Source organism: Acipenser ruthenus, unplaced genomic scaffold, assembly GCF_902713425.1.
Source record: "Acipenser ruthenus unplaced genomic scaffold, fAciRut3.2 maternal haplotype, whole genome shotgun sequence".
NCBI classification, from domain to species: Eukaryota; Metazoa; Chordata; class Actinopteri; order Acipenseriformes; family Acipenseridae; genus Acipenser; species Acipenser ruthenus.
In genome coordinates this window covers 10,001-33,245 of record NW_026708722.1, presented here as the reverse complement: position 1 = coordinate 33,245, position 23,245 = coordinate 10,001, and the positions used below count along the sequence as shown (strand labels likewise).

The window sequence follows — 23,245 nt, the reverse complement described above, 5'->3', positions numbered from 1 at the left end:
ATGAATTTTAATGACACTTTTAAACATGCTTTAAATATTGTACCAGAAAATAATAACAAAAAAGAAGTATGAGTAAATACTTGCTTGTTATGTACATTCTTAAAGGCAAGTCCATCCTGCTGTTCCACTGGGGTATAAAGCCTCTCATGGAAGCTGCCTTCTTTAGCAAAGGCTTGGGACCTGTGAACTGCTATGCCCTTTGAAGTGGAGCTTGTGACTTCACTGAGATGCTTGAGGAGTCAGCAAAAGGAACTGAGCAGAGCTCTCTGTCTGTCTCAGGTTTCTGCTTGGATCGTCGTTCCAAGAACAGTTCAGGTGAAATGAGTATGAAAACATAGTCAACATCTACTAGGAACTATATACACCTACTGCTCACTCACTCTGCTTAAGGCATACATGTTAATTGTTGAACAGATAAGAACACAGTCTACCAGGATTAATACCACTAAAGGTGGTGGGCAGAAGCAATGGAATCATGATATCAGAAGATCAGCTTGTGGAATTAGATGGTGGAAGCTCCTGTGATTCTACTTGGTCTTGGGTAATTTTACTTTTTTATTCTATTAGCTTATTGCAGTTTGAAATGTGAGCCACTGGCTCAATACGATGCATTCATTCTACATGTACCAGCAATCAAGCTAGATAACAAAGCAGCCAAACATGTGAACTGTGGAGGAACAAATAAGAAAGAGAGCCAGGTGATGAGAAGCTTGTTTGAAGTCCTGAAGAACTGGATTCGTAGACAGCAGTGTTTAGACTAGGTGGGCGAGATTTCCAACTCCCAATTTGAATCCTATTTTGTTCAGATTTTGTGAAATATATCAATGGATTTGTGCAGTACGACCACCTTCAGGCATAGTGAATTTTTGGTTTGATCCTTATTACTTGATCAGTGCCCACATGTTGTCAAGCTCTTTGGTTCAGTGGATGACCAAATCTTGTTTTCTTCTGGAAAACCATCATTCCCAAGTTCCCATGACCAAAAGTGAATACATACTATTGGTTGTGATTCAGCTTGCAGTGGTGCTTTATGTTGTGTAACAGATAAATGTAATCATGTTAATGTATATTTATTATACACTGCTTATTCCTACTGATAGTGGTGTTTACTTAAACTACAGTTTTTAATCTGTCCGACAATGTCATGTGTTTACAACGAGACATGTGGAAATTGATATCTAAAAACAAAATAACTGCCTGCAAGTGCATCGGATCTTATGTGCTTGTCAGTCACACATGCCTTAGGCCAAATAAAAAAAAAATATGTGTGGTTCTGGTTACACTGGAAAAAAAATTAATAGGGTAGGTAGGTAGGTAAAACTTTGTATTTTTTATTTTTTTTTATTTCCTGAATAAGCAGTGTGAGCTGGTAAAAGAGCCACGTAATAGTTTAGTTTACACTGTCGTCTTGCTTCATTCTCCCACCATCTCCCCTTTCTCCACCTCACAGCTGGCTCAGTCTCATTTTGAGGGTGCATATTCATTAATAAACTTTCTTCCTGCCTTGTTTTATGCTATAGGATACAAACAAGTCACAATCTGTTCAAATTTGGTTTGCGGTTTTCAATAATATCAGAGTTAGGGGTATTATGTATGGATTGATACATACACACGCGCATACATTTGCTTGAGGTTTAATTATGATTAAATAACATATGCACATAACCACATTTAATGTATTTGTTTTTACTGTAAAGGTAGTGTATTTAATTCACATTGCCAGCACACACTCGCATAAGCCTCTTGGCACTGGCTATTCAGTGGCTCGGCACTGCCAGCAGCAGTGCCGGTGTTACAGGCTAATTCTCACCCCAGGTGAGTTCTGTCCAAGGCTAATCCTCACCCTGTCAGGCCAGTTCTCACCCCAGTACTCTTCTGGGAGGGTGAACATTAGCCTGGGCCAATTCTCATCCCAGTACTCTGTACATAGCATAATCGTTTTCATTGTACGGTACCTAATCTAAACTAAACAGCAGTAGGAAATATATTTGTGAATGTACTGTAAAAGATAGTTTCCTGCTTGCCCAGCTGCTCAGTTTGGGATGGTGCCCTGATCTGGGTAGTGTCTGGGTGGTATGATGCATCTTCCACTTCTTAATGATGTACTTCACTGTGCTGAGAGGGATAATCAGCGCCTTTGAAATTTTCTTGTACCCTTCTGCTCTGTGCCTCTCTACCACTTTATCCCTACTTGTTTTGAAAGCTCCTTAGTCTTTATGGTTGCTTTGTTGGATCACTATGTGAGTTGCAGCTTGAAAGTCTTCATATACCTGAGGGAAATGATCTACAAGTTAAACCACTTTTACACACATTTTGTGACCTTTCAAACAAATCATTTGCACCTCTGCTGATTTAGGGCTGCAGTAGCAAAAGGTTTGATTACTTATGCAACTGAGATTAATCTGTTTTTCCCTGTAAATCTTACTTATTTATATTCTGAATGCATTTTTTTTAACTTCATCAATGTGGAGTAGTTTGTGTAGATTCTACATGTAAAGTCTAATTTGAAAGCGTCGTGGAGTATGCTCAGGTGCCAACAAAATGTGAAAACTTTGCAGGGGGTGAATACTTTTGCAAACCACTGTATATATATATATATATATATATATATATATATATATATATATCAGGTGTCTCTGCCAGATTTTTGATATATTATAAAAAAAACATAAATGTTTTAAATAATAAAGACAATAACTTTTTATTCAAAATGAAATATGGAGTGGATCACTTTCTTTAATTATAAGATGACCATATAAAAAGAACTTTATGATGAGTGTGCACCTCAATTTAAAGATTTGTATAAAATTAGCTGTATATGAATGACACAGGAGAGATATCTATCTATATCTATTACACACACACACTGCTGTGCAAAAGTCTTAGACATTTTTTACACATTGGGGGGGGGGGGGTATTATCTTTTTTCATTATTATTTCTTTCCCTATATTAGTATTTACTGTTACAATTTTGGCATTTTATTCCTATAATGTATTTTTTTATTTTGTCTTTGTTTTTGTCATTGTTTATTATGCAGCCACTCATCCTGTTTTTTTTTTCAACAGCTTTTTTCCTTGCATTAGAATTGTAGTGATTTAGAATGGATTATTTTTGTTAAAGTTCTGATGCCACCTTTTGAATGTAAACATCAATCTCTTTTCCCTACTTTCACCTAAGGAAGAGACCTTTGAGGTTTTGAAAGCTTGCGATTTATTTTTGTTTAGTTAGTCCAATAAAAGGTATCACATCTTCTCTTTGTCTAATATATTGTAACTAGGCATCAGTCTGACATAATAGATTGCTAAGTGTGTCTTAACATATATCCAGGCATTTAAATAGCAGGTCAGCCACTCTTTATCTTGGACATTACAATGTCTTCGGGTCTCAGAACAACCTCCCCTGTTTTCAAGAACCAAATACCAGAGTTTACTACTTTTCATACAAAAAGCCATATAAAGTAGATCGCAAATTCGAGACATAAAAGTCCAAATTGTCTGTGTTGGCTGTACAGCATGTACCAGTGTTACAGCCATGTGAGTGTGTAGTGCAGAGTGCATCTGACCATATTAATAGCACATGCATTCCATCTATTTCCTTTAAAAGCACTTGCATAAGCCCTTTAGCTTGTTTGTTTTTTTCTTTAACAAAGCAAATATCTTCACTGATCAAAATTGAAATATCAATGTTATCTGAATAGCACAGGTCTCCAAATTAAATTCACTTAGCCAGATTATTAACTAGAAAACATTTACCAAGGGAACTTGAAAAAAATACAGTATAGTGCCTAATTGGTTGAGCAGATATAAGAGATCAGAGATGAAGATCGAAGGAGTAACACATCATGTCAACAGGCATAAGGCAACTGTTTTTCATAATCCAAAATGCACATTTTGCCACACGTTTGCTTCATTTGCATGCATTGACTATACAAGAGTCATAAACCGCAAGTGATTCATAATATATTTTAGGAGCAAATAATGACTGTTTTCACAGTTGGAATTAACACAGTTTCTGACTTCTTCCAAAACAGTTTCACGGTTCATAGCCAGGTATTTTAGGTAAAGGTTTATGCCTAGGTTGCAATGTTATTGCGATGGTAATATAACTTGGAAGTAATCTGTTACTGTATGTTGCACTAGAATAAGAGAACGAGGACATTTTTTGTTTTTTCATAAAAAAGTAAACAATTGTTCAGCCTTAGTGGCCATTTCTAAAAGGCATTCACATAAGAAACCAGCCCCATGGTTGACAAAAGGACATATGTTAGTAAACCTGGTAAAACAAAACAAAAAAAATAAAAATAAAAATGAAGGCAGAAACAGCAATAGAGAATTGTACAAAACTTTCATAATAGGACATTAAACAGATACAAATTATAATGTCAATATTGTGAAAATGTAGATGTTATATAGGGTATTTTATCCTTAGAAAACTAGAATTATATTTACTGTAATTATTTATTTATTTTTGGTGGCAAATACATTCCTGGAATCACCTCCAACGAATGTGTAGGGGGCAGGGGCTAAACTAGACAAGCCAGCTGGGTTGTAGTCCAAGACCCTAGACACTTGTTGCAATCACACGTCTCACTCATTTGAGTTTGTTGACCTTGACGTATCTGTACAATGGCCAATTTGATCTATTTTCCTCTGTCTTTCATCAGCTATCACTGATTGTCTGTCATGAGGACAACCATTGCTCACTATCTTAGTAACTGTGCCTGAGTTATTGTCATTCTGCTTGCAGATGAATGTGCAAAACAACAGATATACAGTATTCAATTAAATAACCTCATACACTTTTGAGATGACATTAGAGCAGGATAATCCATAAATGAAAATGCATAATATTGAATAACTGAAGCTGCTGCAAGCAAATCATATTATAGATATTACAAAAGACCATTTGAAAGGTAACATGTCTGGATTTGTAATATACAATCATAACAGGTCTCCTTGGGATCAGGAGTTTAACATTAGTCTGATTAGCATCTGTCCAGGCCTCCAGTGAAGATAGATCACCTCTATTGACTGTACACATTAAGCACATACATATAACCTCAATGGTATTAGGTATGAAAGAGCAAAAGTCTATTTCTCAACACTAAAGCGAGTTAAATGAAAGTTAAATCGCACAACGGTGCATGAGTGGCAAGTTTTTAAGCACAGTCACAGCAGATAGGTATTTTTTGGTTCAGGTGGTACCTGTAAAGTAAATACTGCTTTCTGGAATGTGATTATCATGTAATCCATAATGACACAATGTTACTCTATACCCATGGAGTCATCTTACTTTGGAGAAGTGTATATTGTACCATTATGGTATGAATGAAATGTGTGTGTGTGTGTGTGTGTGTGTGTGTGTGTGTGTGTGTATATATATATATATATATATATATCTATTTTACACTCTTTTTGGTTATGTTTCTGCACGTATAAAATAACCTGATAGGTTCTGACAAGTTTAAAACTCTAACAGTAATCCATTCTTGGGGCTTGATTTCTGAGTCAACTGCCAGCAAATTGAAAAATCTTACGAGATTGTGTGTCTGTTTACAGGGTTGCAGTCTCATTGCTATCATGTTAAGGCTAAGGTGACTGTTGGTTAAGTTTGAAACATGTAAATTGGAAGTTCACGTGGAAATCTGTATACAGTAAATAGGAATTGCCTTGCAGCGATTGCATAAAGCCGTGTGGCATTGTGTTAGCAAGTTATATAGTGTTTGGGGAATGTAGATCATGAGGAATGAAAACATCTTGTTTGGGACATAATGTGCTTTTTTACTAGAAACAGAGAAGTTGTATAAAATATTTCTTTGACTGGTGTTCTACCCTTGTGACTCATGTATTGTTCCCAGCTGAGGACTGAAGCATTCTAGTTGGCTGAAACAGCCCACCCCACTCAACTCCCACACAGAAATATTGTCCTTATTAACTATGTATTTGCAGGTTGACTGCGTGTACAGTAACATAAGGCAGATGATAATCCCACACTGACTGACTGCCATGTAAATGTGCTTTACAATTGAACTCTCCTATGTATTCCTCTCTTATGTCTGACATTTACCCCTTCCTCTTCAATAACAACTTGTGATGCTATGCCAGAGTGAATCAGTATTGTCGTGCAGTCATGTCTGCATCATGCAGATTTCTGAAATGTTACTTACTGGTGTTAGGCTAGTCTTGCACGGTCTGTGTATGAAGAATAGCTTTATGTTAGGCATGTAATCAATTCCATTATAAAACGAATTTATTATAAAGTAAAAAAAACAGCAAAATTAGACTTGAGTGCATGATTTCTAACATGATTCAGGGTATTTTTTTGTTGCTAAGGTAAAAAGCACAACCATGGTGTACATACATATTTCCAATGTGTCTGTGCCCTACACTATAGTATCAATAAGCTAAGTGACATTATAGAAAGCTCTTAATGAGCAGTTCTTTGTTGTGGAATGTGCTTTATAATCATCATTGAGTGCATAAAGTGGTTATTTTATGCTCTTTAGGGCAGATGACTAAATGAAGAATCACTACCACAGGACTTGTGAGATAGTTTTCCCAATACAATATTTTATTTTAAGAGTCCTGTTTTAAGCACCTGAGGTGCTTTTTTCCAAGGCTGCATAAAAAAAAACTCCTTGCATGGTCCCAAACCACACCCCATGCAATACCTCTATAATTTGCTAATCTCATGTGTACAGTGTTCAGTAGGTGAAGCTGTGCACGGTGGTGCATATTTCATAATTAACGAGTACACAACAGTTATAGGTGTAAAACAGCATATTCTGTATTTGATCTGCATTTGTATTTGGGTTCCCCTATTGCAAATTGATTTTCCAATCAATTAGTTTCAACCCCATTTGTAAACCTCAAGTATTCCAGACAGCTGATGGGGAAAACATGTTTACATGAATACATAAGACGTTACTTAATATAGACAGTTCTTAGAAAAGGGAATGTTTAAAACACACAGTGAGGCAGATACTTAAGGCTTGGGTTTCCTTTCCAAGGTCAGTGGTTTTCCTGCTGAGTGAAGTTTAGCTTATGCCATATCAGTGGCTGAATCTCTCCATCCCACCTAGCCCTATAAGCTCCACCATCCCTTAGGAACACTGAAATATTTCCTGGAAGTTCCTTGTTTTTCTGATTCAACGCTAGCAAGCATTATAATCAGCAGAAATGTTATGTTAAAGACAGCATGTACTTTATATCTAAAGTTAGAAGTAAACGGTGCATTCCTTTCCACACTCTGTCACACTGCTTGTATGAGTAAGGGATTACATACCCTTAAGTTACTGTTATATGGATAACAACTATAGGTGTATGGTGCAAGGAAATGTTGCTTGTAATATTTATTACAGTCATTTTTCTAAAGACTGAAAAGTACAAGGTCATAATGAACAGGTGCTTGTTTTTAAAGCGTGGCCACAATGTTTTATATTTGCGGGACACCACATGCATTTGAACCCCCAGTGACTAAGGAAGATACAAAAGAAATCCCCCTGCACTGTTGTATCAAACTCCCTACCGTTTATTCTTTACTACTCATGTGGTACCATATTAAACCTCCTGTTCATATATTTTGTTAGCACAGCACTCCGGGAGCCATTTCAGTTGTCTATTAATATAATCTGGTATGTACTGTATGTTTGCACATGATTTACTGTATCCTTGAACCCTGACATTTATTAGAAGCCATATAAAAACTTGTACTGGGTGTTGCCACATTATCAGAAAACGAGAAGGCTGTTTGCCTAACATAGCAAACCAGTGATTATGCTAACATATTTATACCGAATGGTTGGTTGGGTTTTTGGTTCATATTTTGGGGGAACACTTTGCTATAAAAGTTTGCAATTGTCTGTGTCTGAGTGTACACATTTTTTAAATTAAAACAATGTGTCACAAGCTTTCCTAGAAAGAAATTTCAAAATATCCATTATTTGTTTATTTAGCAGATGCCATTATCCAAGGCAACTTACAGAGACTAGGGTGTGTGAACTATGCATCAGCTGCAGAGTCACTTACAACTACGTCTCACCCGAAAAGACGGAGCACAAGGAGGTTAAGTGACTTGCTCAGGGTCACACAATGAGTCAGTGGCTGAGGTGGAATTTGAACTGGGGACCTCCTGGTTACAAGCCCTTTTCTTTAACCACTGGACCACACAGCCTCCTACATCCATACATAAAATAAAACGAATAGGCACATTATGTTCTGCAAAAGACCTCAGATGCCTTAAAATCGACTGCAGTATTACTTACTAGGCCAAGAACAGTTAGCTGTTAGCTACTAGTTGGCCGTGAAATGGGTTCATAATTTTCAACTGAAAAGCATGAACCATTGTGTCACATGTATTTAAGTAAACAAAAAACACTGGTTTGTCTTTGTGTGGTTAAAAATGTTATTAATGTTCCCGGGGTAATTGTATTTATTTATTTATTTATTTATTTGCACCTCGGACACCTGGATGCTCACCACAGTACACAACGGTTCCGCTTGGGACCTTCTCCCTTTGAGGAATCATGAATACTTTCATGACAGACCCTCTCCAGGCTTCAGTACTTCAGAAGGAGGTGGCTGCCTTGCTGTGCAAGCGAGCCATTCATCTCGTACACCCAACCTCCCATGGAGAGGGGTACTACTCTAGGTATTTTCTGGTGCCCAAATAAATATCTCCACTTCGCCTTTCAGGGAAGCATTTACGAGTTCGCTGTGCTGCCATTCTACCTCGGGCTAGCTACTTGTATGTTTTCAAAGTGCGTAGACGCTATCCTGGCTCCCTTGCGGTTGCAGGGGATCAGAGTAATGAACTATCTCGACGACTGGTTGATCTGTTCCCAGTTGTGAGAGGCAGGAAAGGACAAGGACAAGAGCTCTGCGTCAGTCTGACCAGCTCTTTGTCTGTCACGGCACACGGACCCTAGGACAGCCCCTCTCAAAGCAGCGTCTGTCACATTGGATTGCGGACACAGTCTCGACTGCGTATGATGGTGCCGGCTTGCCCCCACCTGGGAGGGTACCTGCACACTCCAGTAGAGGGGCCTCGCTGTCCGATATTTGTAATGTGGCTAGCTGGAATATGTCACATACTTTCTCCAGGTTCTACCGCCTTAATGTGGTAGACGCTGCCCTGCCTTCATTAGGCACAAGAGTCCTTGAGGGTGCAAGCTCACACCGCTAACCCGCATATGCTGCCGTTCCTTCTCCCTCGCGACGGCTCTGATATGCTATCACATGTTGGTGGTCGTCTTCGAATTGAAAGGGAATGTTAGGTTACTTACCGTAACCCTGGTTCCCTGAAAGAGAAGATGACCACCAACCACAAGGTCGCATTGGTCGCCCTCACGGGTTCGATGAAAAAAGAGAAATGGCTTCCTCAGAATGACGGTTTTAATCCCTCGGTGAGCAGGACCGAGTGTGTATTCCCAGGAAGGGGCCTATCGGCAGCTCTGGTATAAAGAGCTCAGTAATACCTACCCAATGGGCAGGGATATCCCATAGTCATGTTGGTGGTCGTCTTCTCTTTCAGGGAACAAGGGTTACGGTAGGTAGCCTAACATTTGCCATTTAACTTGCAGGCAAGTGGCTCTAGTGGGGTTACTGGTGCAATCTCTTGCCAATCACCCTGTGCATAGGAGACAATGGCACTGGGGTTGATGTAACCACATAATATGTATTGATTACTTGAGAAGATTATAGGCAAATTAATAAATACGTAATACCCTTGCAACTAGCAGCAGATTAAGTAGTTATTCATTTCCATCTATATATAAACTGTGGTTGGTATATGCTTTTGGTTTGTATTCATCAAGGGGAAATATGAACATTTAAAAGTACATGTAAATTAAAAAAACAAATGTTAATAAAGTACATTTTGTGGTACATACACATCTAGTGCTGGACCACAGTTCCATTATGCAGCAGAAAGACATAGTTAATGCATTTTTATTACCTACAATATGCAAGTCTTTGTGACCACCAGTGTTTTATCCTTTCAGCCTAAACCAATACTGCACTTTGTGTTAAAATGTTTTATTAGATAAGATAAATATTATTTTAAAACCGCTGCGGGTCTATAAAGGGGTGTCGGAAAAATTTGGAATTTTGTCATTAAAAAAAAAAAAAAAAAAAAAAAAGTTTATTGACATTTGTTAAACCACCAACAACAAAAAAAGGCAGCGTATTGAACACATTTACTAATGTGTCACCCTTGCTGGGCCCCTTTCAGGTTGACAGTCTTCTGCTGCTGTGTGACAGGACTGCAACTGTACGATTTGTTTATTTATTTTATTCTCCGCGACAGAATAGACCGTGATTTAAAGAAAGTTGTCTGTTTAATTTTCCAAATAGGAAGTGTGCTTCGCTTGGCTCAGCTGTGTGTCTACTCTCGTGATCTTATTGGGTAGTAGCGGGGTTTCTCTGCGATGATGTCAGCGGTATGATTGGGTAGGTTTTAGGTAGAGGACCAGTAGCGTAGGAAGACACATTATAGGTCTTTTACGGCCCAGGAAAGGTTTATTGTAGTTCCTCTAAGAAATATTGAAGCCGTGGCCTACTCTGACTCAATTGCATTGAATGGACAAGACTTTGTTTACCCGTACTGCTGGTGCATGGATATTTATTAACTGTTAAAGTGGTAAGTCAGTTTATTTTTTTTTTATACCTTTTTCTTTGTACCCTTGAAGTACTGTCTGTATCCGCCTTTTTGTGTATAGGTATTTACATGATTACATTTTCAATGAAGATATTTTTTATTGCAATATGACAAGTATTTCAGTATTAAAATATGTATCGCCTAATATGGTTTATGTAAATAAATAATACAGTGGTGGTATCAATTGTAATTGTAAAGCATACAATTCTGTATCGAAATACTGGGAATAAATATACAACATGTAGATTAAAATCATAAAATAACTTTATGTATAACATATTCTGTGTTTGATCTGATTAAAACGTGCTTATAATAATAGCAATACTATATAATATTACACACACGTGTGTGTATCCCAATGTAATTTATGAGCAAAATTATTCAGAACTAATACAGGTACATCCATTAATTACATATTGCAGTTATGTATACTGTACCATGTTTTCGTATTCAACTCATGTACAATACTTATCAGAAGTCTGATCAGGATTAAAACTAGGCTGTGGGAATTATTTTACATTAAATGTATTTGATAATGTTAATATCCATTTGTGTGCATGTACGAAATAATACAAGGTGTAACTAGGCAATGCAGTTAATGTACCCACACTTTGAAGTGTAGTCTATATATTTAATTAGTTTAAGAATGTTTCATGTGCATCACTCCAGTACCTTTACCATACTACTACATTTTGTTTACAGTGTTATTACAATGAACACCCTACTGTGTGTGAAATTAATATACTGTGTTTGTCACTAACTTAAACAAATGAATCCCCAATCTATGTTTCTGTGACATCGCACTGTTGGGGTGTCCGTGGTTTGATTTCAGTTTATGTCTACCTCAATAATTAATGTCTGCGGCTCCTGGGATGCTAGTCTATAGGACTAAATTACCTTGTCACCTGGAGCCCAATTCACATTGTTGAGCTGTGAGTCTGTGACCTATAGTTCTGGACTGTAAGTCATACATTAGGTCAACCCCCAGTGTGAAGCGATTGTAGGAATTAAGCAGTAGGATTAGTGTGTGAAGGGCTGTATATTTCATAAATCAAAACTGATAGGTTTCCTTGTGTGCCACCCAGTCAACAGAGAGCTGTTTCAATAAAAGCCAGTGTCAAAGTGAATGTTGTCATTTCCTTTCATTTGATATTTAATTGCTTTAAATTCCATCCTTTAAAGCACAGCACAATTATCAGAATACAATTAATGGTGACTGATAATGTGGAGACGTTTAATTATATCACAGAAATCAGTACACTTTAAGATAAGCTTTGGAGGGTGGCTCACACATACTGCAGTAAGAGAGCTTGTTACTGTGGGGTCCCTTTAACTGCAGCACTGCCAAGTAAAGAATGGGGGAATGCATCTCTATTTCCCCTCCTTCTATTTTTATTTACCATACAGTAAGGACAATTTCAAATGACTAGCAAACTTTCAGATGAACGACTTTAATCGGGAACACAGCCTTTTTAAATCGTGAAGCTGTTACTAACGTACAAAGTGTCAAAGTAAGGCAGTATTTCTGATTGAATACTGCTGGGTCTGCCCATGTGAAATACCCACACATTGGTCAATTTTAGGGGGTGGGCAATGACTGTTAACACTGCGCAGTGTAATAAATATAACTGATTTGGGATTCAAATGGAAGGGGAGCAATTCTAAGAATAGGGAGCTTTGAGGAGAGTGTACACCAATTTCTCTTTGACAAATTGTATAGAATGTATTTGGCTGAAATAGTTGTTTACATGTTAGACTACAATACATGAAATAACACTGCAGTCTGGAACAGTACAGTACATTTTCTGTGTTAGAGATGTATTTTGGCATGATTTTAAAACATGTATCCTTGTGTACTTGTGCACTGCTGGAAATGCACCTTGTTGTTTCTGTCTTGTTCTGTGGCATTAGCAGTTTGTTTTTCCTTACAAAAATTGTGCAAACTTAGCATTTTTTGACATTTCACAGAAATTCATGTAATAGGCCGAATGAAAGTGATTGTTAGAATAATAATCCACATATCAGGAGTTCTGTATATTGTACTGTATTATTAATTTCCCATTTCATAGGAATTAAAAACTGTACTTAAAAGCTCACAATACTTTATTATTTATACGACATACACTGTATTACAGTATACTTTTGAAGAAAAAGACAAAATCAAACATTAGACTCGGTCAAACTTTGAAATATATTCATGGAAACAGAGTATGGTACTGTTGCCTGAGGAAAACACAACACAAAACATGAGGCTTTTATAAAGAGCCACTTATACCTACTTTCCTTGACTCTGTGACATACAGTACAGTGGAGATCAGTAAGACATTATGACAAAGGTATAGACAATGTCGACCCAGGGGACTTCTTTGACCTGAAAAAAGAAACAAGGACCAGGATTCACAAATGGAGATTAGATAAAGGGGCATTCAGAACAGAAAATAGGAGGCACTTTTTTACACAGAGAATTGTGAGGGTCTGGAACCAACTCCCCAGTAATGTTGTTGAAGCTGACACCCTGGAATCCTTCAAGAAGCTGCTTGATGAGATTCTGGGATCAATAAACTACTAACAACCAAACGAGCAAGATGGGCTGAATGGCCTCCTCTCGTTTGTAAACTTTCTTATGTTCTTATGTTCAAACTCTGCAAAACAAACAAAAACTGCTTAGGATGGATTCCTGGTTCTTTACAAGTTATTCAGCTGGCCGCTACCTGTTCACGGGGCAGAGCTAGGCCACCTGCTGTAATGTTTAGGACATAACGTTAGTAACAAATAGAACATATAAAGAGAGAGGCTCCGTCCTTCAAAGGCCCTACGCATATAAGGGGGGGTTCCGTCATTGAGGAGACCCGACAAACGGGAGGGGTTCCGCTGCTTGGGGCCCTCACATAAATAGAGGCATCGGTACCTGAAAGAGAAGACAAGGGATCATAAAGGAGGGGTTGGAGAAAGTGGAATCACTAAACCCCCCAGTGGAGACCGATGCAAAGGCGGTTGAGATTGTAGAGGAGGAGAGAAATGAAAAAACGCAGGACAACTACGTGTAGGTGGCTATGCATTAAATAGAGTAGATTTAATTGATAGAAGAAGATGATAGGGCGCAGGGGGCCTAGCTACACCCTCCGAACCACACATAATAGGTTAACATTAATTTGGTCAGGCATGTTTTTGCTACTACTGGTTGTATTTGGTAAAGGGTTCAACAGGGCGAGCCAATCTTCATGCCTATTAGGATGGCCAGCTTTCTAAAAGTATCAAAGAATAAAGCAGGATTGTTTGCTTGCTGATGAAAATTGTATCGGCATATTCTACCAACCATGTGGGGAAAAAAGTTCATTCATTTTTACTTTGTCTGGACTGTTTCTGGCCTAGCAGCACAATGACTTCCCACTGTAGCTCCATAAGTCAGAATCTTCCTTCCCTGTTTTTTCATCATAGTACTGTACATAGATAGGAGTGGATTCAGTTACTGTAGCATGACGCCACCCCTACAGTATATCAGAAACCGCCAAAGGGAGTAAGTTAATGAATGCAAATATTTTACGACCACAGATAAAACAAAGAAATAAAATAATCTATGAATGGTTGAGGTATAAGGTGGTTTGGCTAGGAATCAGACACATTAAAGTGTGAGCTGATGTTGGTAAGACAGGAAACCTATCTGTTAACAGATCCCTGACTTGGATGGAATGTTTTTTGTTTTTTTTTTGGGGGGGGGGGGGGGGCAAAGAGTAAACTGTCATAGTTTTGATATGCAGGTTAGTTTTGAAAGGCATGCTAGAGAAGTTAATTCACATTAACATAAAACAAAGCTCTTGTCTCTCATTAATGTATTAACTAGAGCCTTTGTCTACTGTGCTTAGTTATTCATGGTTTTATTGTACTTGTAAATTACTCTGCATTTATTTTTTAGACACAAACCATGAACTACGTTGGGCAGCTTGCCGGTCAGGTGTTTGTCCAGGTGAAGGAGCTGTATAGAGGACTAAATCCTGCAACACTATCAGGATGCATTGATATCATTGTGGTGCGTCAGCCAGACGGGACTCTCCAGTGCTCTCCGTTCCACGTCCGGTTTGGGAAAATGGGGGTGCTGAGGTCACGGGAGAAAGTGGTAAGACAATGTGTTTGAGAATGTCTTTGGGGGGGAAAAAATCATCAAATGGCTTTGTCTGCATGATCAACGGAATTGAAAAACTATATTTATGATTTTTAATGTTTAAATACAGAAACACAGACCCAGTGGTTTGTGCTAGTTGTTGGTCATAAATAATCAGTTTTATTATTGGTTGAATTGACACCTACATGCATTGGCTATCCAACAGGAAAACATGTACATTTACTACAACAGTGATGTGAGTTTTCTAGGCAGTTTTCTAGGCTACTAGTCTCTCGTGGATTACGCAGAATACAATCTGGTGGTGCTTTCAAGATAAACACATTAGTGAATACATAAAAAGTGCAGCACAACTTTCCTAATAGTAATAAAACATGTTGTAGACTTTCTCAGTACTGTTTTAAAAAAAGATGTGTGTATGTGTGTGTATATATACAGTGTGTGTATATATATATATATATATATATATATAACTTATATGGATTATTGTAGACGCAAAACTACGAAAAATTTTAGTTTTTCACAAATTGTTAGTTAGCACTTTAAAGCAAACCAAGACAGAATAGTAGACTGATTTGTGTTTGCTACTACTGTGGGCGCTTTTTGTACAAAAGGCGTAACAAATAGTATGACATTCACTCACTGAGACACTTTTTTCTTCTCATTCATACTCCTAATGCATTTTCCAGATTTTTGGGGATCTTGCTCTGCCAAACTCTAGGCGTTTTATATGTAACTTTAAGAACCAGAACTACTTTGGTGGGAATATATATTTTTTTAACAGACATTTGAAAAAGTAATATATTTACCATCCATTCTGTCATTAGGCAAATGATTATTTAAAAATTCAACATTGCACTTTTACACTAAAAAAATATCATTTTTCTATGGTTCACAGTAAGTGAGAATTTAGAATAAGTAAATCTGGTACTTCCTTTAAACATGATGTTGTTGAAGCTGACACCCTGGGATCCTTCAAGAAGCTGCTTGATGAGATTCTGGGATCAATAAGCTACTAACAACCAAACGAGCAAGATGGGCTGAATGGCCTCCTCTCGTTTGTAAACTTTCTCATGTTCTTATGTTCTTATGATGTCAAAGTCTGACCCACAGGTAATAAATGCTGAAAGGAACTTGTCATCGACAAAGACACCAATAGGCTTTCCTCTTCATATGCTTTCACAGCTCATCTGTTTCTCTCATTGTTTGATTAGGTGGACATAGAAATTAATGGGGAACCTGTGAGCTTGCATATGAAGCTTGGAGAAAATGGGGAAGCCTTCTTCGTTCAGGAGACAGGGGATGATAAGGTAGGCCTGAAGTTGATGTGAATTTACGTATCCATTACACAGAAAATGAAACAAAAATGCCAATAACAATTTAACAATTCATTTTATTTGGCGTAATAACTTCTGGCTCTGATTTCTTATTCACTTGTAAATAAGGCACATAACTGTATATAGTAAATGACTAAAAATACAAATTATTATAATCATGTAGATTGGTTTTGATCAAGTCCAGCATTATTACTAGTATTAGCACTTAATGTGTCTATTTCCATATTTTCTTTTAAGCAATAAAAACATTTTTGTTTTTTCTAGAAACATTATTTACAGTAGTGTTTAAACATTGTTGTTTTCTGAAATATAAAACCTGACAATCAAACAGTGTAATGTGCAGTGATTTAGTTGACAATTGGCAGAGCAGTGAAGCTATTAATTGACTAATGGACTGCAACAGACCATTCGTTTATGACGGAGGAGCAGGAATTTGCAATTGGACACCGACCTTTACAGCAGCACATTCCGCGTATCAGTGACGGGATCAAACTACATAAATAAGAAGAATGGGACTCCAGCTCTCACTGCTTGCAGTGTGTGGTTCACCCTTAATTTTGTAAAATGGTTCTGATTGTGGTTCAGTGGGCATTTACAGATTTCTATTTGCAGATATCATGTAAATACAGCCTCATTCTGTTATTTTGGAGCAACATCAAGGGCCTTCTTTCTAGTTACATGAGCTGCAGAAGTGACCTTGAAAACTTGGGTTGTCGGCAGTTTGACAAAACAAAGTACATTGCGTCCCCTTTATAACACTGTCACAGTTAGGTGTCAGAGTGAAGAGGGACTAATAAAACATGTAGCAAAGTCACACATTTGTTATGTCAGGTCATTCTCACGTGGTATCTAAGTGCATTCCCCACTCAGTCCAGTTTTGGTTGAATCATGCTCTTCTGCTGCTATAGAGCAGTTTTGTAAGCAAGGGTTAAATCAGCTACAGTAAGGCTACAGTAAGTGTTTAAACTAACAAGTCAACAACAGTGTGTAAAGGTAGGTGTGTGTGTGTGTGTGTGTGCGGTGGTGCAGGTGTGAGGGTCAATTGCTCCTTCACCTTCTCATGGCTTTAAGAACATAAAAACATAAGAAAGTTTAGAAACGAGAGGAGGCCATTTACAAGCCATATGGCATGCATTTTAAACCCGGAATAATTCTGGTCGCTCTTCTTTGCACTCTTTCTAGAGCAGCAATATCCTTTTTGTAGCGAGGTGACCAGAACTGAACACAATATTCTAGGTGAGGTCTTACTAATGCATTGTAGAGTTTTAACATTTCTTCCCTTGATTTAAATTCAACACTTTTCATTATGTATCCGAGCATTTTGTTGGCCTTTTTTATAGCTTCTCCACATTGTCTAGATGAAGACATTTCTGAGTCAACATAAACTCTTAGGTCTTTTTCATAGATTCCTTCTTCAATTTCAGCATCTCCCATATGGAATTTATAATGCACATTTGTATTTCCTGTGTGCAGTACCTTACACATTTCTTTGTTAAATGTCATTTGCCATGTGTCTGCCTAGTTCTGAATGCTGTCAAGATCATTTTGAATGACTTTTGCTGCTGCAGCAGTGTTTGCCACTCCTAAGTGACAATGAACACAAGAAAAAATATATAAAAATATATGTAACAGCACGCTTCTCCTAATGTCGAGGATCAGGACAAAGGCTGTCCAATTAAAACAAAACTGCAAGACATGAAGTATTTTGTAAAAACAATAAAAGATGCCTTGCTTCCAGTTTGACAAAGAGCATCCTTACTTGCTTTCTTTTTGTCACACAGAAACACACATAGACAAGCTTGCACAAACACACACATCTGCGATCAATGCAGAAACACCAAGAAAGGGACAGAAAACAGGACTCTGCTTATTGTACTGTATCAAAATAGTGCTTGTGAAAGGTGCTGTGTTGACAGCACTCGATCTGAATATCCTGTTTTTTTTTTTTTTTTTTTTAAACAGGGGTGGTAGAGGGCAGAAGCAATATGTGTTTCACAACACACTGCCCTGCCAGAGACCAGCTCGCTCCTACGCCCATTTGACTCTTGGTCTTTACAGAGGCCGCCAACAAATCTGCCAGACACAGCCAATTTTCTTTTTTTATTGCTACTTCTTACTAACTGATCAGAGCCATAAGATGATCAGATTATTGGCATTATCACCAGAAATAATGAATCTACAAATCTGTTCGGTTTTAACCCTGACATTTTCTTTTATAATCAGTTTAAATGATAAAAAAAAGAAATTACCAATGTGGTCCCACTGCAAATACTTCTGATGTGAAACTGCAGTTTGAAAAGCTTTTTTTTTTTTTTTTCTCTTACTGTATTTCAAAATAAGGGGGCGGGGGGTGTCTTGTGACATAGGGGTAGCATTCTTGTATTTTTTCTTTTCATTTACTAAAACAAGATGATTGTGTACTAGTTTGCCATTGGTGACTGATAAAGGACAGGATTGGTGGCATAAAAATAACTTACACAGGCAATTCTACTCGCATGTACTGTAAATGGCTAGTTAACTAAATGCAAGGGCGCTAAAGATCCATATGTAGTTCCTCAGGTTTAAGGTGCATTTTAGAGGACAGAGATAGTGTGAAAAATTGTTAGTTTAGATGTATAAATGTCACTCTACAATATATTTCCTGCCTAAAAGGTCCGTAACATATTCTTTGCTGTCTCCCCTACACTCTTTCAAATTTGTAAAGCTCAAGAGTTTATCCAGACATGCAAATGTTTAAATTATTTTATTTGAGGAAGGAAAAATTCACAGATTATTACCCCCCCAAGTAGAGTTCAGTTAATCATATTTCTAGTACTGGCATAGTTAATTCAGGGTATAATGCATGGGTTATCCATAAGGAGAAATATTTGACAGTCAGACAGACGGGACCTCAAGTCAAGGAAGTCAAGCTGTGATAATCTGCACTTGCATTTCCTTTGATCCATTTGAATTTCGGATCAATGCTGCTTAACTTTTGCAATGTACTTCTGTGGAGTAACCATCCTTCCATCAGTAAATCACAAAGCACTGCATATTGTATGAGTTTCTGGAGGATTTTAGAGCTGAAGGGAGATTTTCATTTCAAGTCTCACAAATAGGGGTGTAACACGGTAGCAAAGAACGCCAAACTGCTTAAAGTGCAAAGCCCAGTTCAGAGCTGTCCAAGCTTTCTGGCTGGAAGAACCATGCTGACGACCACTGGGCAAGAGACAGAAAGTCGCTAACACAAATTGAATAAAATGTAAGCGTTTCTGACTGTAACCTGAAATAGGTTTAGTTTACCACATTTAAATTAAGACACCATTATTTTAAATTTCTCGTTGTAGTTTTTTCAAACCCATTATTGTACCTCTAAATCAAAAGAGCCATTCATTGTACAGTCCTGGCGTGGATGAATTTAGTGTGACAGCTTGTCTGGTTTACACATGTTTGTACAGTTTCCAAATCGGGGAAATTCATGCTCAGCTGTGTAGAGTTTTTATTTTATAATGTGACCCACACCACCACAGCATGAGAAACTTGTCTGCCATGCTCTGCAAAATGTATAAAATGGCCTGTGTCATTAGGAAACGCTGGGCTGGTTATAACTGTTTCAATAATGCATCGATCAGGAATGCAAAGGCTTGCAAAATAGCTGCCAAGTGCAATTATTTGCGGAAACTATTATAGCCACGCTGGCAGTATACATAGTCCTGCACATTTTGCATTATTCTGCACCCTGAAACTTTTTTGAAATAGCCTGATTATAATTTCACATGACTTGTACAATATTTTTCCAGCAAAGACAACATTGTTTTGTTTTGTGGCTTTCATAATTTATCTGTCTGAATCTGTGCTCTCTGACGCTCCAGCGTAACGGCAGCAGACCTCAACTGCCCTTCAGTCTGATAAGAGTTAGTGATAGCTGCGCTGTTGCACAGTCACAACAACCTTATCTAATTCTGCTGTTTTGGCTTTTCACTGCAATGTAAAAACAAACTATGTATTAGAGTTTAAAGATGATCATTATGAACTATACTAGACTTGATAGCCAGTAAGCATTTCCAGATAGGATTAGAAGTGCTGAAGTAATAATATATTCTAAAGTATTTATATACACATCTACAGTAGATTCATGCATCCTAATGCAGTACTAAGGCAAAAGTATTTTAAAATATACTTTAAAATATATAGATATATCAGAATGCAGAGAAAATGTAAAAAATATGGTGTGTTTAGGATGTAGAAATTTAGAAATTAGGACCTATATCTGGTTCATATTATCGTTTTATTTCAAAATTCAGTTTCAGTTGCAGTTCCTATTCCATTATAGGGTTTAAATAGATTCATAACAGCCACAGCTTAATTTTTCAAAGTTGATACATTACTGTTGTATACATCATATGGCAGTTTATTTACAGAGACTTGTTTATTTTTTCAGACTCCTACTTTCTGTAAATTTGTTCAATTTAAAAAAAAAAAAAAAACACCCCACAACAAATGAATGATAGCAGAACCCCCTAAATGTCCCCGTTAACAATGACATTATAAATCTACCTTTACATGACATTTATACTTCTCCCTACAGTGACCCCCAAAAGCATTTGTTGTGTGGCAAGATGTTCAGACCTCTTTACCTCAGCAAGTGTCAGGTAGTTAAAAACGTATTTAAAACGAAAGACTTGTTTTGCTTCACTCCCTTATTCTCTCCTTGCAGGAGATTATCCCCTCATACCTTGCTACCTCCCCCATCCTGTCAGACAGGGCCGTCCTCATGGAAGCACAGATGAAGAAGAATTCGGTGGAGAGGCACAGAAGCTCTGTCCCCAGTGCATCTTCTCAATCACTGATCTCCATTCACGTGTCCCAGACTGGAGCAGACTGCCAGCCAGGCATCGGCTCTGTGAAGAAAAGACGGAAGAAACGACGAAAGCCAAAGCTCGACAGCATGAAGAGAGAGGACAGTGGAGATCACTCTGAAGATGAAGACATGTTTCCTATTGACATGAGCTCTGACGAGGAAGCTGAGCTGGCAGACAGTGTCAGGTAGGTTAGTGGGGGATGCAGAGTTAGCATATTCTTGGCATGTGAATGGGTTAACATCCGCTGATATCGACTGTTACATACAGTGAATAATTCTGTCCAGCTGTTCATCACAGTCACAGCCACAATGATTTAAGCACTGGGGACCTACGTACAGTGACTTGTTTGTCAATGGTCAGCCCAGGATCTCCTTAGGTTGTTTTCTCTAATCCCAAAACTATCCTGCCAAGCCTACAGTTTAGTAAACATTTGCTGTGGCATGTCATGGTAAAAGCATAGTAAATTACAGTAAAAACATGCTGGAACATGGTAAAAGGCATGATCAATGTATGACATAAACATGTTTTGGGGGTTATTGTTGCATTGACTGTGTGCATTTCCCCAACAAATTGTACACGGTTTGCCTTTTTTTGACAGGGTAGTACTGTGTGTTTCCTAAAAGAAAATGGAAAACACTACTGACCAACACATCAGATACATTTTACAATATACATAAATAGAATTTTAATGCATGTAGCTTCTTTGCGTTTTGTTAGATTTTTTAATTCAGTGCAAATCTGGGCTTGTAGATTGATAGAACCTGCAATTTAGAAACCGTATTAAAAAAAAAAAAAAAAAGTTGTTTGAATTATACTTTAAGAATGTAAGCTGTCTGTGCCCTTTACATATTCTTTGTGCTCAGGCCCTTGCTTTCTAAGACGCACCACAGTGCAGTTTTCCAGTTACCTTGTGCTCTTAAGCAACCGTGGTAGGAGGATATTGTTTGTTTCTGTATATATTTAGAAGCTCTGTTTATAAGAGAATGTCTTGATGGGTTATCCTGAAAATCATGTGACAGAATACTGTAGGTCCGTGCATCAGCATTATGCAAGTCAGGGCTTAGCAACGAGTTATATAACGTGCAGTGGGTTTTTTGTGACTTCCTATGTCAAATAGTAGCAGTTATAACGTTGACATGCGCACTACATGATTACTGTATCTATGTTCCAAAAATCAGCTACAGAAATGTCAACCAAGCACTGGACAGAAGTTGTTTTTAAAATGTGATGTGGTGGGTCAACGTCTAGTATGTGATGAATGTGGCAAGAGTTAATTTGATGATGCTTAATTTGGCCCAGGGGTTCCCCTGTGCTCTGCTGGATGCAAGAGGGAGCCATCCTTGCACAGACAGCGGAGGGGAGGTGGAGGAGCAATCTCACACAGAAGAAAAGTGAAAAGCATGCCCCAGGATTCAAATAGGGAGAATGATCAGTGGTAGCCATTGCTCTGAACTTTCTTCATTGCTTTAAATTCATTTGTATGTATCATTTGCCACAGGGTATCGGCACGGGATACCTACAGTGATGAAAAAACATCGAGCAGTAATTACACACAGAGCACAGTGCACGCTCGTTCAGGTGGAGAATGGTCACCTATTCAAAGGTAATTACACACAGAGCACAGTGCACGCTCGTTCAGGTGGAGAATGGTCACCTATTCAAAGGTAATTACACACAGAGCACAGTGCACGCTCGTTCAGGTGGAGAATGGTCACCTATTCAAAGGTAATTACACACAGAGCACAGTGCACGCTCGTTCAGGTGGAGAATGGTCACCTATTCAAAGGTAATTACACACAGAGCACAGTGCACGCTCGTTCAGATGGAGAATGGTCACCTATTCAAAGGTAATTACACACAGAGCACAGTGCACGCTCGTTCAGATGGAGAATGGTCACCTATTCAAAGGTAAGTGTGAGCATTGTTGCACTGGCATTTCGGCAAAAACGTGGAGCACGTTTTTGGTAAATGCTGATTTTGTTCTTCATTGTGTTAATGTTTTGCTGACAATGATAATGATACTTCCTGTCATTACTGTCACATCTGCAAAATTGTTACTGATATATTTTCATTCAGCTTCTTTTATCCCTGCATGGTGGTGGTAGAAATGTTTATTATTTTTCACATTATTTGTAGTATTGACGCTGCACTGAAACCATAGCTGCATTTAATAGTTTTTTTTGATACCAGATCATGATCAAGTATTGCAGGAAATGAAAAGTTTATGTAATAAATGTGGGAAATGTGGAGCAATTTTTTTCAGCTAAAACAAGAATTGAACAGAGTTTTGCAC

At 37.9% G+C, this 23,245-nt stretch overlaps 1 protein-coding gene across 2 annotated transcripts in view; it reads left to right on the top strand.

Moving 5' to 3' along the window:
• Positions 1 to 351: 351 nt before the first annotated feature.
• LOC131735545 (phosphatidate phosphatase LPIN1-like) overlaps positions 352 to 23,245 on the top strand; it is a 32,873-nt gene continuing 9,979 nt past the window's right edge. Inside the window, exons 1-5 of one of the 2 annotated variants that reach the window (XM_059021594.1) lie at positions 352 to 541; positions 14,571 to 14,771; positions 15,989 to 16,084; positions 20,808 to 21,136; positions 22,451 to 22,555. In XM_059021594.1, the coding sequence (XP_058877577.1) occupies positions 476 to 541; positions 14,571 to 14,771; positions 15,989 to 16,084; positions 20,808 to 21,136; positions 22,451 to 22,555 (797 nt within the window). In that variant the 5' untranslated portion in view covers positions 352 to 475. Of the gene's footprint in view, positions 542 to 10,354; positions 10,640 to 14,570; positions 14,772 to 15,988; positions 16,085 to 20,807; positions 21,137 to 22,450; positions 22,556 to 23,245 lie in introns of those variants that run through there. The other variant, XM_059021595.1, reaches the window with a different exon arrangement.